General features: G+C 49.3%; 1 protein-coding gene across 7 annotated transcripts in view; it reads left to right on the top strand.

The window, feature by feature from the left end:
• Positions 1 to 24,986, top strand: part of Hlcs (holocarboxylase synthetase) — a 194,153-nt gene that overhangs the window by 68,001 nt on the left and 101,166 nt on the right. For all 7 annotated transcript variants that reach the window (XM_076549258.1, XM_076549257.1, XM_042259612.2 and 4 more), the window contains one exon: positions 11,183 to 11,454. In XM_076549258.1, coding sequence (XP_076405373.1) covers positions 11,183 to 11,454 — 272 coding nt within the window. The remainder of the gene's footprint in view (positions 1 to 11,182; positions 11,455 to 24,986) is intronic.

Here is a 24,986-nt window from a genome sequence, read left to right as displayed (position 1 = left end):
GAACTACATAAACAGACTTCACGAATTACCTTTCCTTGTTGCTGTGATAAAGCATCATGACCAAAGGTAACTTAGGGAAGAGTTTGTTTTAACTCAGGGTTCCAGAGAGAAAAGAGTCCATCATGGAGGGAAGGCCTGGCAGCAGCAGGAAGCCGAAAGAGCTGACAGGAAGTGGGCTGAACTTAAAGTCTGCTTCCAGTGATGCACACCTGCGTCCTTCCTTCAACACGCCTGTGCCACCTCCCCAGACGCCACCAACTGGGGACCAAGTGTTTAATTCTCAACTCTCTGGGACGAGAATGCTCATTTCACACTCAGCACTGACCTCTTCTGTCTGAGGGTTCTGGTTGCTGGGTTCCCTCTGATAGACGTGGACGGACAGCCCATTGCGGCTGAGGGAGAGCCTTCTGGGTTGGTCAGAGGCGGGGCTTCAACCGGATGCTCACAGGGAGGAGCCCATGGCGCAGCTGGAGGGGCGATCTCATGGAGTGAGGGCACCAGCTTGGCTCCAGCTAGAGACCTCCTTTAAATATGAGTCAGTGTTCTTTAAAGGGGAGGGGCTGAGATGACTCCCCGAGAAGTAAAGACACTTTCTGCCAAGCCTGACGACCTGAGTTCAGCCCCCAAATCCACCAGTTTCCAAAGGTTGTTTCTGATCACCACACATTCCCTGTGCCACACAGACACAGGTGTGTGCACGCATGTGGGAGCACACACACACACACACACACACACACACACACACACACACACACACATACACAATGAATAAATGTAAGTTTTTCAAATGTTTAAGAGAGTATTTTAAACTAATTTTTTAGGCTAACATAAAAATAAAGGCTTTGATCTTGCCATCTTTATATGCATACCTCTGCATACTACTTTAGTCTTATGTTCAAAAGAAGCAAGAAATCTGCTATGATATACCCCATTCTTTCTTTCATGTTTGTTTTTCAGAGACCAGCCAGCCTGCAGCTTACTTTGTCAACCAGGCTGGCCTTGAACTCAGAGATGAGCCTGCTTCTGCTCCTCGAGTGCTGGGATTAAAGGCATGCACCACCGTGCCCAGCTGATTTATCCCAGTTCTTAAGGGTTACTTCTTCATTCAAACTCAAGTGGGTCAATCAAACATCGCCAAGGTCACTTTGACCCGTGGTGACGTAGTTGCGCCCTGTGTTCATGTGATGGACTAGACGGTGCTGATGTAGCCTGGCACTGAAGCCCGAGCCCCTGGGTCTGTTCAGTTTGCTGTGTCGTGGTTCGGTGGCTGAGCACACCAGGAGAGGAGGCGTCTCGGGAAACTGACCCGGGAAACTGTGCCCCCTAAGGAGTCTGCACAAGTCAGCCGTGGAGAGCAGGCCGCACAGGGCCTGTGTGTGGGGACAGTCAAGTGAGGTTTCCCTTCACGTTGCCGAGCCTCACTCCTCTTGATATTGGTGCTTGGGGTCAAAGTTCACCTGGCGAGTACTCTGTGGATGACCCCAGCCTTAAGTGAAGTGAGACCGGACTCAGGCAGGCCATCTCAGTGCTGACTTTTGACAGCACTGTGCTGTGTGCATGCGTCCTGTTGGACACCGGGCTGTGTGTGATTACCTGGGACTGTGCAGTGTTTAAGACACTAGTGGGAAGAACAGGGCTGTTTCCTCCCCTAGAACGGACTCTTGACTTATTACTTCCAGTTTACATGGGACCCACCACAGTTCAGCAAGGAGGAACTCCCCAGTCTCAGCCTTTCGAGCCACCCTGTGTTGCGGCCTCCGCTGGAGCCAGCCTGTCCCTGGTACTCTGGACCCTCCCTCTGGGTCCTGCCCGTCATTTATTTCCATCCCGATTCTTTCCCAGCTGTCAGAGGGGCTGTGTTGTGTGAAAGTTACGTCACGAGTCTCTCCTGCTACGCCCTTGCTGGCCTGCTCTCTGGAGTGGGACCAGGGCACAGGAGTGCCTAGCTCAGCCATCACCGAGTTGCCATGGAAACACCCTCTCCTCTCTCCTGATTGACTGGGGGCCACATCTTCCTGCCGCTCATCCTCTGAGAGCCCGTGCATATCCCTCCAGGACACTCTAGCCCTGTGTTCATGTCTGTTCTTGTCTGCCTTTTCATCCATTACCTTAGGGGGTCCTTTGGGGCAGTGATGGCCTTAGAAGCATCCATTGGTCACTTTGTTCCTTGGTGACGTAGTTGCACGTGTGTCCTGCAAGGCTAGTTAGGGAGGAGCTTGGTAATTTCTGTCCAGTAGTTAAGAACCCGGTTCAAATCCTACAGCTTTAAATCTAGTTGGAGGGGTAGGGGAGGTGGAGGGGAGGGGCAGGACTTAGTGTAAGAGAGAAGTTTGTTATTGTTTGGGATTTTTCAGGGGTGGCATGGAGACAGAGTCTTACTGTGTAGCAGTGGCTGGCCTTTAACTCACAGGGTTCCACCTGTCCCCCACCTCCCCAGTGCTGGGATTGAAGGGGGCACCATCACTCCTGGCAAGAGTGAAGTTTTTGTGCATGGTCTTGGAGTAAGGGATAAAAATTAAATCACATTTTCCTTTCAAGAACTGTATAGCCGGGCGGTGGTGGCGCACGCCTTTAATCCCAGCACTCGGGAGGCAGAGCCAGGCGGATCTCTGTGAGTTCGAGGCCAGCCTGGGCTACCAAGTGAGCTCCAGGAAAGGCGCAAAGCTACACAGAGAAACCCTGTCTCGAAAAACCAAAAAAAAAAAAAAAAAAAAAAAAGAACTGTATAACTGGATATAGTGGCATCCACCTTTAATCCCATCACTCAGGAGGAAGAGGCAGGTGGATCTCTGTGAGTTCAAGGCCAGCCATGTGAGTTCTCGGACAGCCAGAACTACATAGTAAGACACTGTCTTCCAAAAATCAAAACAAAACTGTAGACAGTTTTGTCTACATTGAGATATAGTGTATTCTTTTTGTTGTTTGTTTATTTTTAGTTTGTGAGCATTGGTGTTTTGTCTGCATGTATGTTTGTGTGAGGGTGCTGGATCCTCTGGAACTATAGTTACAGACAGGCGTGAGCCGCCATGTGGGTGCTGGGAATTGAACCCGGGTCCTCTGGAAGAACAGTAAATGTGCTTAACCACTGAGCCATCTCTTAAGCCCCTATAGTGGGTTTCTTAAGAAGAATTTGCTGGGGGTCTTGATTTCCCCCCTAATGACTTAAACAACCGCTCTTACCACGTGGCCTTTGGGCTCTGTCCTCATTTCCACACCTTCCGCTCCCACAGTGAGAGGAGAGGAGATCTCTGAGCAGGAAAGCCGGTAGTTGAGGCACAGAAGGATGATAGTTTGTGAATTAGGAAACATCTAATCGGGGTCCCTGCCTGTCCCCTGAGATCAGCCGTGCCCCATCAGGGATCCATTCCTCTGTGTCTTCGGGATACTTCAGGGAGGCTCTTATCACAGTGCTGCTCTCCTGGGAAAATGCGGCTCTTCACCCTGGCACAGCGAGCGAGTGCTCTGGGAACAGCACCCTGTGCTTGCCCCTCCTCCTTAGGTTAGAGCCTCCTCCAGGGCAGGGTCATCCCTTCCCAGTGTCAGAATGCAGTGCTGTGGAGGTGCTCAGTGCATGTTTTACCGGGGCTGGGTCGTAGTGAGATTGACCCAAACCTTAAACGTTTTAGTTTTTTGTTGTTGTTGAGTAGATTAAAAAAAGAGATCGAGTTGTTTCGTATAAATTCCATGAGAGTAGACATACATTTGTTCCCTTTCCCTGAAGTATTTAAGAACCAGACACCCATAAAAAGGGCTTGTGTGACTGTCTTTGATGATTCGTTTTCTGATTTGCCCGCTTCTGGTTGTCTAGCAGCTGACAGTGTTATCACTGACGCGGGACTAATCTAATTATTTATCATGAGCCAAATGTGTCTTTGAGATAAAAAACTTCACAGATTGGGAAACTGAACTCCAGAACGCAAATGCAGACTGTAATAAATGCTTTTAACCCAGCGTTGGCTTGTTAGATGGACGGCGGGCGGGACGGCTGGAGAGTGATGGTAAGCGTCCCGTCTCAGATCCTAGCTGCACTCTGAAGTGAGCGTTCCCGGAGCATCACTTCTGTGTGCTCACACCGGTGCAAATGAGCGTGTCCGTGATGTTTCTTTGAACGCTAGTGAGTGGAGAATCTTTTGGGTGCAGTGTGTGTGTGTCTCAAGCTTGCTCCCATTGGCTTTTTTTGTTTTGCTTTGTTTTTTGAGACAGGGTCTCTCTGTGTAGTGTTGGTGCCTGTCCTGGATCTCGCTCTGTAGACCAGGCTGGCTTTGAACTCACAGAGATCCGCCTGGCTCTGCCTCCCGAGTGCTTGGGATTAAAGGCATGTGCCACTGCCACCTGGCTTGCTTTTTTTTTTTTTAAACCAATTTTATTTAGGTGTGATTTGTACTCAAGAAAATGTACCTGCTATGGTGTACAGCTTGATGAAAGTGTGTTGTGCAATCCACTTTCCAGTCAAGACACAGCACATTTCCTGTTCCCATCTCTGGGGATCCTCCCGTGCACTCTCTCACCGCCATGCTCGGCCTCAGACAACCATCCTTTTGCCCTCCGACACCATGGATTGCCAGCTTGGTCTCTTCTGAAATGTTGTCTAGATGGAATTGTGTTGGACGTACTGATCTCACTGTGTGTGCGCACGAGTGTTAGGTAAGTGTGTGTGCATGAGGAGACCACTGGTGTGGCCCACCTTTTTCCTCCGTTTTCTTTCTTTCTTTACTTTTTTTGAGGCAGGGTTCTTACTCACCTGGAACTTGCCTAATCCATGTGGCCAGCTGGCCAGTGAGCCCCAGGAATTGTTCCCTCTTGAGTGCTGAGGTTTGAGGTTTGCGTGTGTGCTGTGTGCACCACCACACCCAGCTGCTTTAAGGAGGGTCTCCTGCTTGCAAGGCAAGCGCTTTACCAGCTCCCTAGACTCTCCACTCTTTGATTGGTGTTATACTTGAGTGTCGTTACCTCTATTAGAAACTGTTAGAGCTAGGCACCATGTCTCATGCCTTTCAGTCCAGCACTCGGGAGGCAGAGGCAAGCAGATCACTACAAGTTCAAGACCAGCCTGGTCTTCATAGAGAGTTTTGTGGCCAGCCAGAGCAACATGGTGAGACCAGCTAACCTTTTTCCCAAAATCACTGTGGCCTTTTCTGTTCTCAGAGAGTTCTATTTGCTTTATGTTTTGCCAACCACGGCAGTGTCAAGATTTAAACATTAACCATTTGAGTGGATTATAGTGAATCTCATTGTAGTTTTTAATTTGCATTTCTCTGGGCAGCAAATGATGGCTAAGCATTTTTTCCCCATAGGCTTATTGGTTGTCTCTTGTTTTCTTGTGTTCATTCAGAAATTATGCCCATGTTTTAAGTTATTTTCTTGTAATTTTAAGAGTTTACAATATATATTCTAGGTAAAACTTCTTTGTCTGATGATGTATTGCTGTAGGATGGTCTGTATGTCAAATTGCTCTGATTGGTCAATAAATAAAACACTGATTGGCCAGCAGCTAGGCAGGAAGTATAGACAGGACTAACAGAGAGGAGAAAAGAAAGAATGGGAAAGCAGAGGGAGTCACTGCCAGCCGCTGCCATGACAAGCAGCATGTGAAGATGTCGGTAAGCCATGAGCCATGTGGCAAGGTATAGATTTATAGAAATGGATTAATTTAAGATGTAAGAACTAGATAGCTAGAAGCCTGAGCCATTAGGCCAAACAGTTTAAATAATATAAGCATCTGTGTGTTTATTTTATAAGTGGGCTGTTGGACTGTCGGGGTGTGGCGGGACCTGGAGAGAAAACTCTCCAGTTACAACGTATAGAATAGAATCTCCCGGTTTGTGTCTTTTTTCTTTACTTGTCTCATCTTCCATCCTTGTCTTCTATAGCAGGAATCTTAGAAGGTCTTATTCATAAAAACAAACCTGGAGCCAGGTATTGGGGTGAACGCTGAAATATCAGACAAGCAGAACATAGTCTTGGAGGGAGATTCCATAACCCCCTTCTTCTATCCTTGGCTATAAAGCCAGAACCACATGGCTGAAGCTGCCAAGTTCTGTTCCTTGCTGAGGCTGAAATGTGTCCCTCATTCAGTTACACCTTCGCCATCTTTCTGTCTTCAGTGGTCTCCTTCACTGCCTAAGCTTGGCTGTCCTGGAACTCACTATGTAGATCACACTGGCCTCAAACTTAGAGATTCACTTGCCTCTGTCTCCAGAGTACTGGGATTAAAGTCGTGCACCACCACCCTTGGACCTAAGCTGTTCCTTAATTCCTTTTCACAAGTTGAAAGTTTAACTGGATGGGATCTTACCCTGAGGTCACCATTCTCTTTATTCTATTTCTTAATCAGTTTATCTCCTTGAACACAGTATTTTGCTCCATTCAACGTCCTGGTCCCTCTTTTCTTCTCAAATTGTACATTTTGTATTTTTACTCGCTTAGCTTGCTCCTTTTCATTGTAGATCTTCATAAGAGTGAACGCTAATAACCGTATCTATGACAGAGTCATTACTAGGCTGCTTTGAGATTTCCTCTGCCAGTGGAATTAATCCAAAACTCTTCACTTTAGCCTCAGGGAGACTTTTCAGACAAGGGCAAAAAGCAAGCGCATTCTTCACCGAAATATCACAAGAACGACCTCTAGGCAGCATTCTAAAATCCTTCCCCTCTGAAACCCTGTTTCAACACCGCTGTCTTCCCTGTTACTTCTAGGGTGGCCCATTAAACCCCATTTAGAGATCAACTGCTTTTCTAATCCATAGTCTGCATTCTTCCAAATAAAAACACGGTCAGGCCTATCACAGCAGTACCCCAGCTCTGGTACCAACTTCTGTCTTACTTAGGGTTTCTATTTCTATTGCTGTGAAGAGACACCATGACCATGGCAACCTCCCTTGCACCCCCCCCCCCGCCCCCTCCAAGACAGGTTTTCTCTATGTAACAGTTGTGGTTGTCCTGGAACTCGCTTTGGAGACCAGGCTGGCCTCAAACTCACAGAGATCCACCTGCCTCTACCTCCTGAGTGCTGGGATTAAAGGCATGTGCCATGACTGCCTGGTGACCATGGCAACTCTTATTAAGGAAAACATTTTATTAGAGCTGGCTTACAGTTCAGAGGTTTATTCCATTGTCATCATGGGAAGCATGGCAGCATGCAGGCAGACATGATGATGGAGAGGTGGCTGAGATCTTAATCTACAGGTAACAGGAAGTGAACTGTGTACCACACTGGGTATAACTTGTGCGTATGAGACCTTAAAGCCCACCCCCACATGACACACTTCCTCTAACAAGGCCACATCTCCTAATAGGACCACTCCCTATGTGCTGAGCATTCAAACACATGCGTCTGTGGGGATCATACCTACTCAAACCACCATGCTCTCTGTATTTCCCGTAGCTCTGTCAAATTCAGCATACCCATGCTGACCCCCAGCTCCTCTTCCCACACTGGCTCTCTCTGCATGTCTGCTGGTAACAGCTGCGCTTCAAGGTGTCCAGAGTAGAAGTCTTCTAGAGTGAGTTCCAGGACAGCCACAGCTGTTACATAGAGAAACCCTGTCTTGGCGGGGATGGGGGTGGGGGGGAGGGGAGGTTGCCATGGTCATGGTGTCTCTTCACAGCAATAGAAACCCTAAGTAAGACAGAAGTTGGTACCAGAAGTGGGGTACTGCTGTAATAGGCCTGACCATGCTTTTATTTGGAAGAATGTAGACTTTGGGTTAGAAAAGCTCATATTTGATCTCCCCTCTTAAAATTTTATTTATTTATTAATTATTATTCTCTGTGTGTGTACATAAGAATGATGGTGTATGTTTGTGTGTGTGTGTATGTGTGTGTGTGTGTGTGTGTGTGTGTGTGTGTGTGTGTGTGTGTGTAGGTCAGAGGACAACTTTGTGGAGTTAGAGGCTCCTTTTTCTATTTTACGTGAGTTCCAGGAATTAATTAAACTCAGGTTGTCATCCTTGCCTGGAAGCGCCTTTTCCCACTGAGCTGTCTTGCTGAGCCTGGTCTCCTCATGTTTGATAACATCCCAAGGATGACCTGTGAGCAAATCATGCAGCCTCTGTTGAGAGCATGTTCTCACCATGCGTGCTGTCACGCTGGTGGAGGCGTGGTGACCTCACTTCACCTCCATTCGCTGCTTCCCCTTCAGTCAGCTCACCCCAGAGGGAAGCGCGGGGACCCAGTGCTGCTGGCGTCGGCTCCTCCTGCTCCCCAAAGCTCTTGGGAGCTCCCCGTTGCCACCCACGTGGGCTCCACCACCCCTCTGCTCCTCCGTCTCCTTGGCCTCTCGGTTCTTCCAGACCCTTCCCCCTCTGTGCCGTCTCCACCCGCTTCCCTGCCTGGACCATCTGCCCTGCTCCTCTGGACTCCTTCCTACATGATAAATACAAATGACATCATTGCAGCCAAGCATCGCATAATGGCGGGAATGTGTTCTGGGAAACGTGTTGATTTCTTCACCGCGGGAACACCAGAGAACTCTGACACAAACTAGACAGCTGAGCCCAACTGTGGACAGATCACACTGTAAAGCCCACCTCCCATCCCGCCTCCCCTCCTCCTTCCCACCCTGTCCCTCCTCCCCCTTCCCTCTCTCTCTTCTCCTGACCCTCCCAGGACTTTCCTAATGTTGCCTGCTCAGCAAGATCACCCACCTTCAACTTGCAGTGGCTAGGTTCCAACACACCCCTTTTCTCTGTCCTTCCTTAGCCCTCTCCTGTGCCCAACAACCTGCCTGTTGGGCCTGTGAATTTTCTCACCTTGTGACTCACACATGAGAAGAAAAGCCCTTCAAGGTGACCCCTTTGCTTCCTGCTACATCAGAGGCCACAAGATGGTTTGCCTGGGATATTTCTTGAGTGGTTGGCTGGATGAATAGGTGGTTAATGTATAGTTGAATTTATTATTTTATTTCACCACTAAAAAACAAAACAGATTTTGTGCCCATCTTAAACATGCAGGAGATCAGCGAGGACAGGAGCAGCAAACTCTCCTGGTGGGTGTCACTCTGTGTAACAGATCACGTGGCCCCAGTGGCTTCCGCCATGTTGGAGATAAATCATACATACTGTGACATGTCTCTAAACGTTAAGGACATTTTCCTGTAGTGCCACAGTGTCTTCCCACACCTATTTGAATGGATTTGTTACCTGCTGTACATACTGCCCATGTTCACATTACCTGATTATTTCTTTTCTTTTTTAGCTAGTTGTTTCCAGCCAGAATTCAATAAAGAATCACTAACTGCATTTCACTAGGTTCTTTTGCTTGTTTTCTGAGACATGGTCTTACTACGCATAGCCCAGGTTGCCCCTAAACTCAGAATCCCCCTGTCTCAGCCCCCTGAGGGCCAGGGCTACAGATGTGCACAGAGACTCCCCATCCACCCACTCTGTTCCTTGTGTTCTTTAATAATCTTCTAGACAGTGTCCACATCCCTCCACGCGGGATCATCCCCTTACCCAGTGACGTTTTGTTCAGGACTCCTCCCTTGTGGTCCTGTAATCGGTCTCACTGCCTGGGTTTCTTCTGATGCTGTTAACTTTCTGCCCTCCTCACTGTTTCCTACAACCTGGAAGTGAGTTCTGAAGGCTGGCAGACTGCGATGGGTTAAATGAATTTCCATCCTGTCAGCTGTTTTTTTTGGAACAAGAACTTTGGAACAAACTCCTGATGTTAGTGGAGAAGGGACACTTTTCTATTTTTTTTTTTTTAAGTTCTGACATTTGCATGAGGATGTCCTAAAACCCTGGCTCTCAGGCCTGGAGAGATGACTCAGTGGTTGAGAGGACTTGATGTTCTTGCAGAAGACCTGGCTTTGGTTCCCAGCACTCATTCGGTGGCTCACAAATGTCTGCAACTCCAGTTTCAGGGGGATCTGCTGCCCTCTTCTGGCCTCCACGGGCACTGTAAACACACGATGCACAAACATACATGCAGGCAAACACTCATACACTTAATAAAAATGATAAATAAAATCCCTTAAAACCCCTGGATCTGCTTTGTGCAGGCCTCGTCTTACGGATCTACACAGTTATTGACTGGCCATCCCAGAGTAAGGCTTCTGTCCTGCACATAGGCATGGCGAGCCTCCTCCAAGCTTCGGACCCTCACCAGTTGAGGGCTGGAGACTCTGGGTTAAGCACTGTCTCTTCTGTTTTCACAGTTAGGACAAATTAGAGAGCTTGGGGTGCCACCCTGGGCTGGTGACCATGTCCGACTGTCTTTACATGAGGACACTGTGCCCCCAGAGACCAAGAGTATGCACTTGTATGAGGATGCTTTTGGTTCTGAGACCCTACTTCAAGTTTGTTTCCAGGTAGGATGATAAATTCTCATGTGAGGCAAAAGTATAGAGATGTAAGGGTGATTCCCCCCCCCCCCCAATTTCTTTGTAGAATGCACAGAGTTCTAACTAAATAGGGACTCTAGAGCTGGAGTGGGCTTCTGAGATGTGCTAGGGCATAACTGGGTTATAAAGTAAATAAGGGACTCAGGTTGTTTCTGTGGATCCTGCTTTATAATTCTTAAACTGTAAACACATTTAATATCTTACCCTAATTTCTTTTACCATCACTGAATACTTAGGGCTGGGTAATTTATAAAGAAATGAATTCCTCACAGTTTGGAGGCTTTAAAGGTGTGTGTGTGTATGTGTATGTGTGTGCGCGCGCGCGCGTGTGTGTGTGTGTGTGTGTGTGTGTGTGTGTGTCTCACTGAGTGAAGGCCGCTTTGCTGGGGAGAGGAGACTCCATGGGGTCCATAGGGAGTACCTGTGGGTGTCAGATGGAAAGAGGCCCACAGAAGGTGGCTACCTTAGCTTTATTACAGTCCTGATCTATTTTCATGATAACTAACTCACTTAATAACCTAGTAATCTGCTAATGGGTTAATCCATTTGAGGGGGCAGAGCCCTCTGACTCAGTCGTATACCAGAAGTCCCATCTCAAAATACCATCAATACGTGGATTTGGGGATTAAGTTTCTAATGTCTGAATACTGGGAGGCAGTTCAAACCATGGTGCTCAGTCTGGTGTACTGTGTTGATTTGGGTGTACAAAACATCTTAATCTAGCTCTTATTTCATGAACTAGGAAGTACCTAAGTTACCCAGATAATGTCTTCAGTAAACACTGCTGTTGTTGGATTAAGCCTCAGATGACAGCCTCTTTCCCCCTTTTGTATGACGTAGGAAATCCGGGATCCTGTGATGCAGTGGATTGAGAGGCATGTGGATCCTGAAGGGATCATAACATCCAGCAAGCTCTCCCTTAAGTTCATGTCCTCTTACACATCTGAAGTGGAAATCAGCCCGTCTTCTGTACCCGTGGTTACCAATCCCGAAGCCTTCTCCTCAAAGCACTTTAACTTAGACACGTATCGACGAAATCTGCAGACCTCGCGGCTGGGGAAAGTAATTCTGTTTGCCGAAGTGACCTCCACGACCATGAGTCTCTTGGATGGGTGAGTTCCAGTCAGGTGCTCTGCCTGGCTACGGTGTCCACTGATGTCTGTTCTCTGTCCTCAGTGCCAGGGGAGAGGGACATATCCACCGTCTTCTGAGCATGGTAGACGGACTCTGTCCTGCCCCTGAGAGCCTGAGCCTTAGAAGGAGGAATTCAAAGAAGGCTTCAGTGGAGTCCGTGCTTTAGACGTGGCTTCGGTGGCTGGAATTGCACTTCCTTTAATCAGCCATTTCAGAATGTCCTCGAGGGAAATTTTGGAAACTAGCGTAACAGGTGGCAGTGGTCAGGTGACCCTTTCTCTTTGTGCTGTGGTAATCAGTGATAAACGTTTAATCTAGGATGTTCTGCAGGGTGTTATAAGAGTGGAGTCGGAGTACACATAGCTGGTAGAGGGAAGACAGGTGGACCTTTGTGTTCATTCCCAGTCACTTCCCGAGCTCTGTCTAATCCCGTTCGCATGTTTGAAGTGTATTCTTAGTGTAAGCCTCCGTTTTTACTTCTGTTCTGTGGCCTCTGTTTGAAGTTAAAACCTGGAAAACAGAAGAAGAGGATTTTTCCAAATGCCACATATTGTTCTGTGCTAATTAGTATGATTTTAGTTTAGGATGTTGGGTAGAAGAGAGAAACTCAGAAAAGTGTCTTCCCTGTGCATGAGACCCAAACTGAAAACTATAGGCTCCAGAAATCACCGGATTCACAGTTCCTAGGGTTTACCCAGGGGGATCATTAGATAGACACGGAACTCAACATACAGAAATGTGTTGAGTGTGTTCTAACAGTGTCTGGAGTGGAGTTGGTTGGTTGTATGTTGGTACAAAACAGTGAAGTAGCTGCTGTGTTCCGACTCTCACACGGTTGGCAGAGGGGCGGTTACAGCGTGTGGCGTGTCTAGGAGGCTCCGCGAAGGTGGGAGAGCAGGGGACGCCGCTGTGATTGAGCTGTACCGCGAGCGGCGTTAATTAGTGGGTTCTGTCTAACGAGTTAATCTGTGTTGCTGTAGGTACTCATTCTTTTCTGTTTTATTCTCCTCAAAGGGAAAAGGGTTTCTGCTTTTCTCCGGCAGTGAGGAATCCTTCTCTCTCCTGGTCTCCTCTGTGCCAAGCACAGGCAGCAGGATGGCGGCTTTGGTTATTGTTGGTCCCTCTGCTGGGCAGGTTCCCGACGGGCAGCTGTCCTTCACCACGGTCCCCCGTGGGCTCCTTCCCAGCACTCCCAGGGAAGGCGGCTCACAACAGCCTACGGAGTCAGGCGTTCCCACAGGCTGTGGCTGTTTTAGGAAGAGATGTCTGAGCAGGTCTCCTTAGAGCCAGCAGGACCCTGAGCCACTCACCGGGTTCAAGTGACAGAGCGGGAAAGCCACAGGCTGCTGTGTTCCAGGCACGCAGCCAGAGGCATTTCTGGTGCCGGCGTGGTGGGCACACTGTCTCTTGGGTGCTTCTCTGTCCGTGTGGTAGAACATCCCGCCCAAGGCAGCTTGTAGGAAGGGGTGTACTGGGGCTTATGATTCTGGGGATGGAGTCTGTCACCATCACCGCAGGGAACATGGCGGCAGGGCAGCATGGTGGCCAGAACAGCTGAGCGCTCACATCTCGAGTGGGAAGCAGGAAACAGAGTGTAAATTGGGGGTGACAAGAGGCTGTGAAACCTCAGATCCTGCCCCCCCAGTGACATACGTCTTCCATCAAGGCCATACCTCATAGGCCTTCCCAAACAAAGCTACCACTGGGGACCAAGTTCAGAGGCCGGAGCCTGTGGGAGTCGGTCATGGGAACCACCGTAGATGCAGACCATGCACCGCATGGATGGACATGGGTGGTGCAGCTAGCGAGTTGGACACTTCCCCTTCCACACGTCTTTGCCGTGCGTCCGTGACTCCAGCAGCGCCGTTTGTCATCTCTTGGTGCTTGGTGGCCATGGGTGGACAGTCATGTATTCCCGTCGTGGTGCACAGCTAGTTGACAGGAGGACAGAACAAAGCAGGCTGACTGGGTTGCAGTCCATACGGACTCTCAGCAGAAGTTACACTTGGCCACTGTGTTCGTATCTAATGGGTAGGCCTGGTCACAGTATAAAAAAAGAAAGCCAGGGAACAAATGTGGTCTTCATGCATGTGTCGTGCGTGTGGAGGTCAGAGGTCGACGCCTCCTCAGCTGCTCTTCTTCACCTCGTTGTTTTGAGATAGAGGTCTCCCCGGATGTGGAGCTTACCGATGTGACTGGCTGACCGGCCAGCAGATCTCAGGTTCCCGCCCGTCTGTGGTCCTCCCCAGCATCTGCGGTCCTCCCCAGCATCTGCGGTCCTCCCCAGCATCATCTGCGGTCCTCCCCAGCATCATCTGTGGTCCTCCCCAGCATCTGCGGTCCTCCCCAGCATCTGCGGTCCTCCCCAGCATCTGCGGTCCTCCCCAGCACTGTATCACAGGTGTGCGATGCCACGCCAGCTTCTCTATGTCGGTGCTGTGGAGCCAGACTCGGGTCCTTCTGTCTGTGTGGCACACACTTCACCGACCGGGCCGTCTCCCCATGAGGTGTCTGTGGCTCCGACTGAAGGCGGAAGATGCGTGGGGTGACCGGAAGTCTTCATGGAGGTGTCTCAGTCTATTAAGAAAAGCAGCTGGGGACCTTGCCGTGACTATTCCATAGCCCCAAAGTCCGTAGGATTCGGAGTCACCGCGGAGAGTGGAGACCGTCACCCTTTAGGAAACGCTAGCTTTGTCTTGTTGCCTTCTTAACGCCTTTAAGGCATCCTTCTGTTACTGTAAATCCGGGAGGTCTGGCGATTTCTCATCGGACGAAGGCCTTGGCGCTCATCGTACTTTTGGCTTTCACTGCCAAGCCCACCCCACCCGCGTGCTGCGGCAGGGGATGCGGGAAGGTTTCATTTGTTCTCTGGCGTGCCACTGGCTTCATCTGGAAGTAGTGAAGACCCTTCGCCTTCTCTCCCAGCTCCGTGATTCTAGGAGCAGGAGCGATAGGAAGTAGAGAATCACTCGCTCATCACTAAAGGCACTCAAAGGGCATGTGGTTCTCCCCTCCAAAACCAGAAAGTAAAAGCCTGATCAGTGAGTGGTGCTCCCCCAGTCGTTGGATTGGGACATGCCATCCAGTCCTGGGTCGGACAGGCTTTTCCGCCTCTATCCCCCAGCCCAGTCGCTTCTCTGGCGTCCCGTCCTGGCCCTCGGCTTTCCCCCACGCTGTTGTAAGAGGAGGGTGTTCTGGATGCCTCAGGCTGCCTTGCTGGCTCCGTGGGAGGCCACAGGACTTTTTCTTTCTTCCTGTGCTCTCTCCATGTCCAGTTAGCTCAGTCGTTGGATAGAGTCCCAAGAAATGGGCTCCAGGCTTTGTCTGCCTCCGAATGTTCCATGGTCATGTGCTACAGCTGGGCCAGGGAGCCGCCTGCATTTGTGGTGTGGTGTGGTGCGGATGGCACAAGACTGTCACCATCACGGAGTAGCCCCTCCGTGTGCTTACTCTACTGGGGTGTGGAGGGAGCCTGCACATTCTGTTTCCTGGTAAGACGGGGCGCCAGCCCGCTCGGGAGGCCAGCTGAGGCCAGCGAGCACTTGATCATGGGTAACTGAATTGTGAACCATTGTTATTTTTGGAATTGTCTTTTCCTTGAGTCACAGTATCTGTCTTGATTGACCTCTGCCAAGTCTCTGTCAGATACTGAAATGAATATATGTGAAGCCATCGTGTGGGGAGCCAGCTGCCACAAACTGTGTGTACGCGTGCATGCTGAGCGGACTCATCAAGGGTTGCCTGTTTCTCATTTGTAAAGAATAATTCTGATTCTCCTATTTAATGTTTAGTTACCACTGTTTAAATCCCTGGATTTTTCAGGCACGTTTGCCTGTAGCACCGTATGGGGTAAGCCGGGCGCTGTGCCCATGCGCGGTACTGTGCCCGTGCGCCGACACCACTGTCGCCTCCGGGCGTGTCCCCCAGGTGCGTTCTGGTGACATGCAGGTCAGGAGATGTGCTCCCGTCTGGTCTGGAGGAGGGCACGGTAGAGACAATGCAGGGTGGGAGGCAGACGCCCCAGCGGGTCGGTCGGTCGGTGGGCCCGCCTTGTGCGGTTGCTGCTCACCGAGTGTGGCTGCTGCCATCGTAAGGCCCTTCGTCGGTGGGAAAATGACAGGACCATGACAGTATGTCCCCGGTTAGCTCTGGGACATTGGCAGCATCCCCTCCTCAGCTCCACGCTCTTAGCTGTGAGGGCAGGGAAGTTGAACCGTAGACGCTTCCCTGACACCTTGTCCCCAGGTCAGAGCTGCCACCAACCACCCTTGCTGTTTCCACGTGACCACCAGCGCTTTCAGAGGGTAGACGTGTTGTGGGTCCTGTCGAGGTGGAAGGAATAATTAGGAGACAGTTGGCTCTCCTCGAAAGAGGGAAGGAAAAAAACAATTCCGTAAGAGAGCCTTGGAAACTGCTTTTGGCTGCCATTCATAGAAACTCAAGTCTGTAATCTCAGCACCGAGGAGGTTGAGGCGGATTGCCATGAATTCCAATGCTAGCCTGGGTTACATGGGTTCCAGGTCAGCCTGGGCTACAGAGTGAGACTCTGTTTCCAAAATTTTTATGAGTGTGTGTGTGTGAGAGAGAGAGAGAGAGAGAGAGAGACAGAGACAGAGACAGAGACAGAGACAGAGACTTAATGAGAATGGCCACGGTCATTTTGGAAAGAGTATTTTGGTCTTCAAAGTTTTGGGCTAGCCCAGCGACTCAGCCATGGGCTTGCCCCTCCAGCCAGTCCCGACCCTCTCTTCCCTTTTCTTCCCTCCAGGAACTAGCTCCGCTCTGTACCCTCCTCCCGTGAAGTCCAAGCCCGAGAGGACAAAAATTGGGCTGGAACTAATTTAATGGCTGAGTGACCTCACAGTGGAGAAACAGCCGGATCCTAATAGGGGGCTTTGTCTCCATTCCCACCCTGGCTGGTAGCATGCCAGTCAAGAGTCGGGCGGGCGACACAGGTGGAAGCAATTAGAGCTGTCAGAAAGTTTGAAAAATTGATTCTGGAGGCCGAGCGAATAGATTGGAGTTGACAGTGTTGTCCTAAAGATTCTAAGGGAAAATCCTGTAGTTTAATTTGAAATCCCTTGATTATTCATTAGCTTTCCAGATGGCTTTTGTTGGTGTTTTACATATTAATGCTTGTATTGTGTTAGCCACGTACTCTTAATGTGCACACAGGTAATAGGCAGAGAATAAACTTGTTGGTAAGTGTCCCAAATTAATGGGGTATTAGTGTAATTGTGAAATAAAAGGGTTTTAAGAAGTTGATTGCTTTGGAATAATTAATGTGAGGTTTTTTAAAAAATGGGCCAATTTAGTACTTTAAAAGTGAAAATGATTGGCGAGTTTCCCCTTATTTGAATGTTTACTTCTAAATTAAAGTTTAGGATATAATTCCAGAGTTTGACTTCTACAGCGGTCATGACTGAAGGGTTATTCTGGCAAGTTTTCCAGGAATTTTATTTGGTCGATCCAATTCGACACCTGGATAAGTTAACCCTTCACATGCCGGGCTACTCCAGTTGAGCGATGTTAGCGGCCTGTCTTTATTTTAGAGATGCCTTCGCACTAGTTTTTAGTGTTCTAGGTCTGTTGTTGCTGCGTGTGTGTGTTTATGTTGTGTGCATGTGTTCATGTGAGCGCATGCGTGTGTACATGTGAAGGAATTTTCCTCAATGGCTCTCCACCATTTTTTTTTTTTTTTTTAAATTTTTGGACAGTGTGTCTCACTGAGCCTGGAGCTTGTAGGATCACTAGGTGAAGGTGATCTGTGGGCTGCAAAGATCAACCTGTCTCCACATCACTAGCCCTGGGATTTCCAACATATGCTGCTTTTATGTGAGTGGGTGGGATCCAAACTCAGGTCCTCGTGTTTGGGTGGCTGGCATGGAGCCTACTAAGAGTTTGAGAGGCAGGGCCCACTTGTTACCAAGACGGTGCCAGTTTTACGATGGCCGCGGTGTGTTCTGTTCAGGTGAGGTTTCACTGGAATGGACCTTCTAGGTTTCTCTCAAAAGTTTGTTGTCTTGGTGAGTTTGCTTTGCTGTAGCAAAGAGAAGACTCAGCGGCAGGTTGAGGATGGTGGGGGGTGGGGGGCGGCTTTGTCCCCCCCCTGCTGGAGGCTGGAAGTGGGAGACCAGGGTGCCCCCCCCCGGGGGGGGGGGCAGGTTCTGCTGAGGACCCCTTTGGGTTGCACACAGCTGCCTTGCACTGTAGCTTGTCCGATGGTGGAAATGGGTGAGGAGGCCCTTGGGAGCCTTTTGTATAAAGGCACCAACCCCATCCTAAAGACTCAGCTTTTGCCACCTCATCCTCTCCCAGGCCCCGCCTCCTCATACCATCACTCTGGGGGTGAGCTGGGGTGGAGAAAGTGCAGACGCTCAATCCATCACACTGTTTAACCCGAAGCATCCTGACCTTCACTGTACCAAAGAGTAGAGGTGAGTGTGAGCAGGAGCGCAGCAGACACTGATTCTTCAGAGGAGGCCAGCTGCTCAGCCGCAGCGAAGACCAGGCGGGCCAAAGGCCTGTGGAGGCTTTTCAGTCGGGCAGGGTCACTTAAATACTCTTGGTGGTGGCAGTCTGAATCCTGAGGTGGCCTGAGACCTTCAGGCAAGCGTGTGAAAGTGTGTGCAGAAACCACACAGCTGTCCTGGGTCCCTCTCTCCAGCGCTCAGGTCTCTTCATTTGCTCTTAGGGTGGATATCAGAATGGGTCCTGTTGTCTTGGGATAATGACTGCCTCAACTTTTCCACTCAGAGCCCCTTTCCCCCAGGCATGGAGGAACATCATCCTCTTACTGAGACACCAAAATTTTGAGAGAAACCTACAAAGTCCAGTCCAATGAAATGTCACCTAAATATATATGTTTAAGTATATAAAATAGGTGTGCAAATCAAGTATTTACTAAAAATAAATCATAATTTATTTAAAAACATTTCTTCAGTATATACATACCATTTATTTAATACAAAAAAATTGCACATTAATGAGATGCATGGATTTGTTTATTTTTACCTAAAGACAAATTTTGGCTGAATATTTGATACTTAGGAAACAGAGCCTCTGCCATATTTTTCACAGTTGATCGATACTTTGATTTTATCATCGTCAGTGCTGAGAACATTGTTTTGTTTAAATACAAAGAAGCAGAAGTATATTCAGGGCCAGTTCAGAAACGGTTGGGAGTTCTGTCCTAACTCCAAGTCAAAGTTTATAGAATGATGTTTTTTAAAGGAAACTCAAAGAGGAAGTTTAAAGCCAGACATTCTAACCCAGTCAGAAGACAGGCTAACTCAAGGCCTGGCAAGGTGGCTGGGTGGATCGGAGCGGAGCCATCGCTTCCAAGCCCGAGGACTGCATTTGGTCCCTGCAGCCCACATCCTAGGAGGAGAGAACTGACTCCTTCAGTTGGGTGTGCGTGCCATCGTGTGTACGTGCCATCAAGTATGTGTGCCCACACACTTACTGCACATCCACACGTAATACATAGGTAAATGTAATACTTTTAAAAAGCCATACTGATTTGGTACTGGCTGAGATATAAGGAGAGCAGACAAACAGGAAAAGACCTGTTTTTCATAGTTAAACCGTTCTGTTTCCATAAGGGCAGGAAAGTCTGTATGGACCACTGCAATTCATAACATCTGCTAGTCTCAGATCCCAGCCATGGCGTCCCAGGCAGCAGTTACTGGCATTTCCCGTGTGGTGGCATGTGCGTTGCGACATGTGTGTTCAAAACCATGGCTGCAGTCACACTGCAGGATGCAGCAAGGTGGACCCTGACAGAAACACGTCGGCCATTAGATGTTTGATTTTGAGTTCATCCCGGTTTACTGTGTGTTCAGAAACCTGTTTTGTTGCCAAATTTTGTATTGTTTCCATCTGTCCGGACACAGTGGAAGAGCTGTGTGTTAGACCAGGAGCCCTGGGCAAATGGGTAACTTTACAATATTTCCTTCTCTGCAGTGTGTACTTGGTAATCATTTGTTTGTTTTAATTTAAAGTTCAGTTGTTCAACCAATGGCGCATGTGTACCAGCTCTCTGCAGGTTCCAGGTGGTGGGCGAGGTCCTTGCACTCAGTCGCAGGGCTGTATAAACCTGACGTAGTCCTTATACATCTGTAACCATGGCACTTTGAAGGTGGAGCTGTTTCAAGACCACAGTTTCATAGAGAGTTTAAGGCTAGCCTGGGCTACATGAGACCCTGTTTCACAACGAAGGAAAGACAGAAGAGAGGAAAGAAAAAAAAAAGAGAGAGAGAAGCAATCAATAAGATAACCTCAAGGATATCTCTAAAATCTAGTTCTTTGTAGCTCAGATTCACCTTGGAGAAAAAAGATGAGGAGTTGACTTGCAATTTAGAAGTGCCCGGAACCCCTTTGGTGGCTGGAAATGTTCTCACTGGAGTCTATAGGGTGCAAAGGTGTTAGTCCATAGCAAGAGGGCCATGATCTCACCTGGGCCAACCCAGGGTACGTCTACTAGACATGGCTGTCGCCCAGCAAGTCAGCGGGGATGCTGAGTACGGAGGAGGCTGGTGCACATCTTTGGCTAAATCTCCTGACTTTCCATTGTGAAATGTCAGGTTCATTGCTGCCTGTTCAGGCCACTTGGAAGTGCAAGTTCATGCAAGGTCCTTTGCAGGGTCTCTGGCTTGCAGGGGACGGTTGGTGAGTAGTGGTTTAACCTGTTTGTCTATAACTAAGACAAGCGTGTTCCTCCCTTGGAGAATACCGACAGCCACTTATTTGGAAACTAAAAAAAAAAAAAAACAGTAAGACTTAGAGTCTGTGTATATTTGTTTTGAGTTTTTCTTTAATGTTTATATGGATTTTGACCAGACTGGGATCTGATATTTCTGGTCCTAGGTGGAAACATTACTGTCAAGCCTGCCTACGGATCCTAAGTTTACCGTCTGTCTAGTCAAGGCTGCGAACAGGTCTGCAGGCCTGATGCCGTGAGACACACGTGTGCTGAGACACACTTTTCAAAAGTCAGTTTATGGGTTAACACGGGTCCTAACTTTAGACAGGTTAGAACGGCATGTTCACAGAGGCGTGACCACTCACCTGTGCACACGTGGTGTGGAGACAGAGGCTGAGCCGGGGTTGACAAATGCGTTGTATTAAAACTCTGTAAATGTGTAAAGAAAAAAATAGCCCTAATAGCGTGTTGGGTAATCAAGCAGATTATTTTCCCTCCTGCTTGTTAAGCCTCCTTTCCTGGCTTCCCCTCTTCGCTGACTTTGCTTTGTGGCTTATTTAGAACTTTTGTTTTTCTTTCACATAAAACACTTACCTGCTTTGGAGGCGAAGTGAGTGCCTCTCACCTCCCCTTTAAAGCTTTTACACACCGGCCCACCTTGGGCACAGAGGTCTGTTTCTGCATGAAGGGTATTCCGTCACTTGGAGAGCCCAAAGCCACATTTTTTCTGCATTGCACAAGAAGTCATTCATCAATTTCATTTTTTGTCTGGCTCTCCCCGAAGAGTATTCAAATTAGTGAGAAGGAGAACGGTGAGGTCACTGGCTGGCAGAGGGGGCTTTTCTTAGGACATGGGAAGGGCAGGAGGGGCTGGGGGTGCTCGGAAAGGAAAGGTCTTGTCCTGCCTCCCTGCCTGTGGGTTCCAGAGGTCACCTGAATGCTAACAGAGTTCTCACAGTTGAAGTCAGATGATGTGTGCGCGCAGCGTTGACCGAAAACCGAAAGTGCATTGTGGGTGGCGTTTTAGCCACCTGGGGATTTGGGCTCCAACCTCTGTCTCGTCCTTTGACGGTCTGGGGTGCAAGCGACTCCCCGAGCCTCCCTGGCTGTATGACGAGAAGGCTGTAGTGAGTATGTGGCTCACTTTTTAGGCAATAAACTCCTTATCAAATGGAGTAGTTTACAGGAGCCTACCATACAAATGGCCTCAGGGGCTTTCTCAGCCTTAGGGCTTGAGTGAGGAGGCTGGACCAGAAGGTGCCTGAAGTCGGTCAGGCTTGATACTCACTTGCTGACTGACTCCTTTTATTCAGTGCCCTGCTCTAGAAATAATGTAAGGCGACAGGGATCCCGAGTTCTCCCTTTTCAGCCCTTTATGCCTCCTGGAGATGCCATCCAGTCAGCGTGGACCACGCTCTGCCTGTGGATGTCACGGGAATGCCACATGTGCACGCCTCATTTCCAGCCTTGGTTCTTGAGTTCTCCAGAGTTGCAATAGCGATAGAGAACTAGAATTCCCTTTTGGAGTCCCGGGAAGCCTGGGTGGGTTCCATGTCCCTGTCATGCTGAGTGCCACCGTCATGGGTGGCAGTGGGAAGCATTCGTCTAGGTGAGTATTTAAAGGCTTCGCCTTGGAGTTAAGTGACATCCAGGAAGGAGCTCTGTGTTCCTGGGTTGCCTTCCAAGCCAAACAGCCAGGCTGTGGAGGGGAGGGGTAGGGAGCTGGGGGAGCCTAGCATGGTAGTACACACCTGTAATCCCAGCCTTTGGGAGGGAGAGTCAGGAAGATTAGGAGTTCAAGGTCACGTTCAGCTACAGAGCAGGTTTTTTGAGACCAGCTTGGAATATGTGAAACCCTGTCTAAACGAACAACCGACCAGCTACGCAAACTACAGGAGTGCGTAAGGTTGTGCTGAGGACGCAGCTGCCTTGGGAGCTGCCCCTTGGCCCGCAGAAACACATGGAGGGTTGCTTAGGAGGACCAGCAGATTGGAGGGAGGGGAAGGATCAGGGCGGGGAGTGCTCTCAGGTGAGGTCTTACTAACATTTTACATCTTGGAGTTCCTTCAAAGCTTGCTTGGCTGGTCGGCATGCATCATCCAGTTTCTGCCCGGCATCAGTCCTTTCTCTTCATTTTCAGGGTCCTTCCTGCTTCTGAAACCAATCACTGATGCTTTGTCCTTTGAAAAGGAACACAAAACAAAATGTGATTTGACTTTTAGCATTCAGTGATGTCCGTGGAGGGGGTACATGAAGCGTGGATATTGGGAGCCATGATTATGAACCTCAGGCGAGAATTTGCCCGTGTCCAGAAGCTCCGTAAAGGGCTCTCAAGACCCTGGCCATGGCATCCTCTTCCCTTGCCTTCCTGTTCCTTTCCCAGTGCCTGCTGACTGCTAACTGTCTGCAGGGCCTTTGTGGAATCATGACCTTTGGAAGATCACAATGGCGTCTACCTCGTGTTGCTGCTGCCCAGAACATAGTTGTGAAACAAGCCCTCTCCAGCATGGCCTTGTCATGATTGGGACTGCGTGGTGGGACTTGACATCTCCTGTGTCCCACGTCAGGCAGGCAGGGTTTACCAGAGCCCACCCATCCTCACTTAGATCTGAAAGGCCAGCCGCCCATGGCAGTCAGAGGATATGCCCCTCAGTGCTCCGGGCGGCCACAGCAAGTCTCTCCTGTCACAGATTCGGGTAACAAATATGGGCCAGCTCCATACCTCTGAATGGGTCTTCATAGACCCATCCCATTCCACAGTAGAAATCTGACCATGATGCCAAATAGGAAAAACAAACAAACAAACAAAAAACAAAACAAAACAAAAAAACAACCAAAAAACAAAACTTAACCGTGTCCTAAGTGATTGTGAAGTCTTGACTAATTTAAGAATTTGTTGATTGCCACTAAGGACTTCCTTATCCCATACAGTCTGTTTTCTAAGCATTTCTGCCTCAGTGGGACAGGCTGTTTGTTCCTCTGTACCATTCTCTGTCAGTGTGGGTACTGACATCGACAGGCTGTTTCTAAGCCTACATCAGGTGAGCAGCCACACCGGGGCTTGTGTGAGGTCCCAGCCCCATGCCTGACCCACGGCACTCTCCTGGTTTCCTTGAGCGGCAGCTGCGGTGGGACACTGCTGGTTAATACAACTCCCTGTGAGAGTTGGGGCTGCCTTTCTTTTAGCACAACTCTGTTGTGTTCACAGTAACCCTTCAAAGGCCAGCCACCGTGAATCTAATTACGTAGGTCTTGTTCTCATGGTTTGTGAACTTGAAAACAGAACTGAAAAAAATGATCAGATTTTAAAAAATAAACAGAGTGCCAGGGATCTGTGTGGCTATATGAAAACGTCTAATGCATGTAGAATCAGAGGTCTAGGAGGACGAGAGAAAGAGAGAAAATATTTGAAGAAATAACAGCCAGATGTTCCCTGAGTTTAGCAAAAGACATAAATTTACAAGTTCAAGAAGTTCAGCTAACCGAAGCAAGATAAATACGATGAACCACACCTAGGCACACCGCACGCACTGCCGGAGCCCCAGATCACAAAGAAATATGTCAGTCAGTCGGAGGAAACCAGAAACATGCACTTCGTGTACAGAAGAATGGGGTGGCCTTCTCCTCAGAAACCGCGGAGTCCAGAAGACCGTGTTTACAGAGGCAGAGCTGTATTTTTAAAGAGCTCAAAGAAAATACAGCTGCCAGTCCAGACGTTACACACGACAGAACATGCTCCTGCAGCAAGGAACTTGCCCCGGTGCAGGTGACCTGGAAGCACACGTGACAGTCAGGTCCTGCGAGCTCAGAGGACGCACCCCAGAGGGAGAGGAGGTGATGGATTGCGTGTGGAGGGGACGCTTGCTGCCCAGCTGGTGGCACCGTCAGGGGTGTGGGGGCTACTTGGAAGGAGTGGGCAGCTCAGGATGGGCCCTGAGGTTTGATAACTTGGACCCACTCAGTCCCACTCTGTGCTTTCTGACTACTGACACAACGCGGTCGGCTGGCCACGCTCCTGCCACCACCCCCAAAAGCTGTGGCCAGACAAACCCTTCCTCCTTGAGTTGCTGTGGTAGTTTTGACTTTTGTCACGGGGTGGGGGGGTGGGGGGGTATCTAATCCAGAAGGCCACCTGAGTGAATAAAGAGAGCCCCTTTCCACCTAATTTCTTATACGTGCTGTGGGAATCTGCCGGAATCAGAGCTCCTTGTGTCCTCTTGGGCAGTCCGCATGGAGATGCAGCGCCCGTGGCAGCTCCAGCCTCCCGGACGGTGAAGCTGGGAAATCCGCCGTGGCTCACGGCACAGTCGTCACGCTGGCAGGAGGGGTGAGCTGGGAAGCAATGCCGTAATCCCTGGGGTATCGTGAAGCGTGGAAGAGAAGAGATGCAGTTAAAAACCAAGCGGAGGCGCGGGGAGATGGCTCAGCAGTTAGGAACACCTGTTGCTCCTGCCGAGGACCCAGGTTCAGTTCCCAGCACCCACATGGTGACTCACAACCATCTGTAACTCCAGTTCCAGGGAATCAAATGCCCTTTTCTGAGGTACGGGGCCACCAGGCGTGTATGTGGTCCGGGTTTCTTTGGAAGCCCTTGTCCCTAGGTTGGCGGCCAAAACTCAGTTATTTTCCTAAATAGAGTCTGTATCCAGACATTCCACATATAGTGGATAAACTGTAGCGTAGAAAAACAGTTGGGCCAACCAGAGGGCTCAGTGGCAGAAAGTTCTTTCTTGCTGCCGACAACGTGAGTCTAGTCCTAGGGGCCGACATGGTAGAAGGAGAGAACTGACTCCCGAAAGTTGTGTC

The sequence above is a fragment of the Peromyscus maniculatus genome, chromosome 12 (assembly GCF_049852395.1).
Source record: "Peromyscus maniculatus bairdii isolate BWxNUB_F1_BW_parent chromosome 12, HU_Pman_BW_mat_3.1, whole genome shotgun sequence".
Taxonomy (NCBI): domain Eukaryota; kingdom Metazoa; phylum Chordata; class Mammalia; order Rodentia; family Cricetidae; genus Peromyscus; species Peromyscus maniculatus.
The sequence above is the reverse complement of the archived record's forward strand: the minus strand, read 5'-3'. Positions and strand labels throughout refer to the sequence as shown.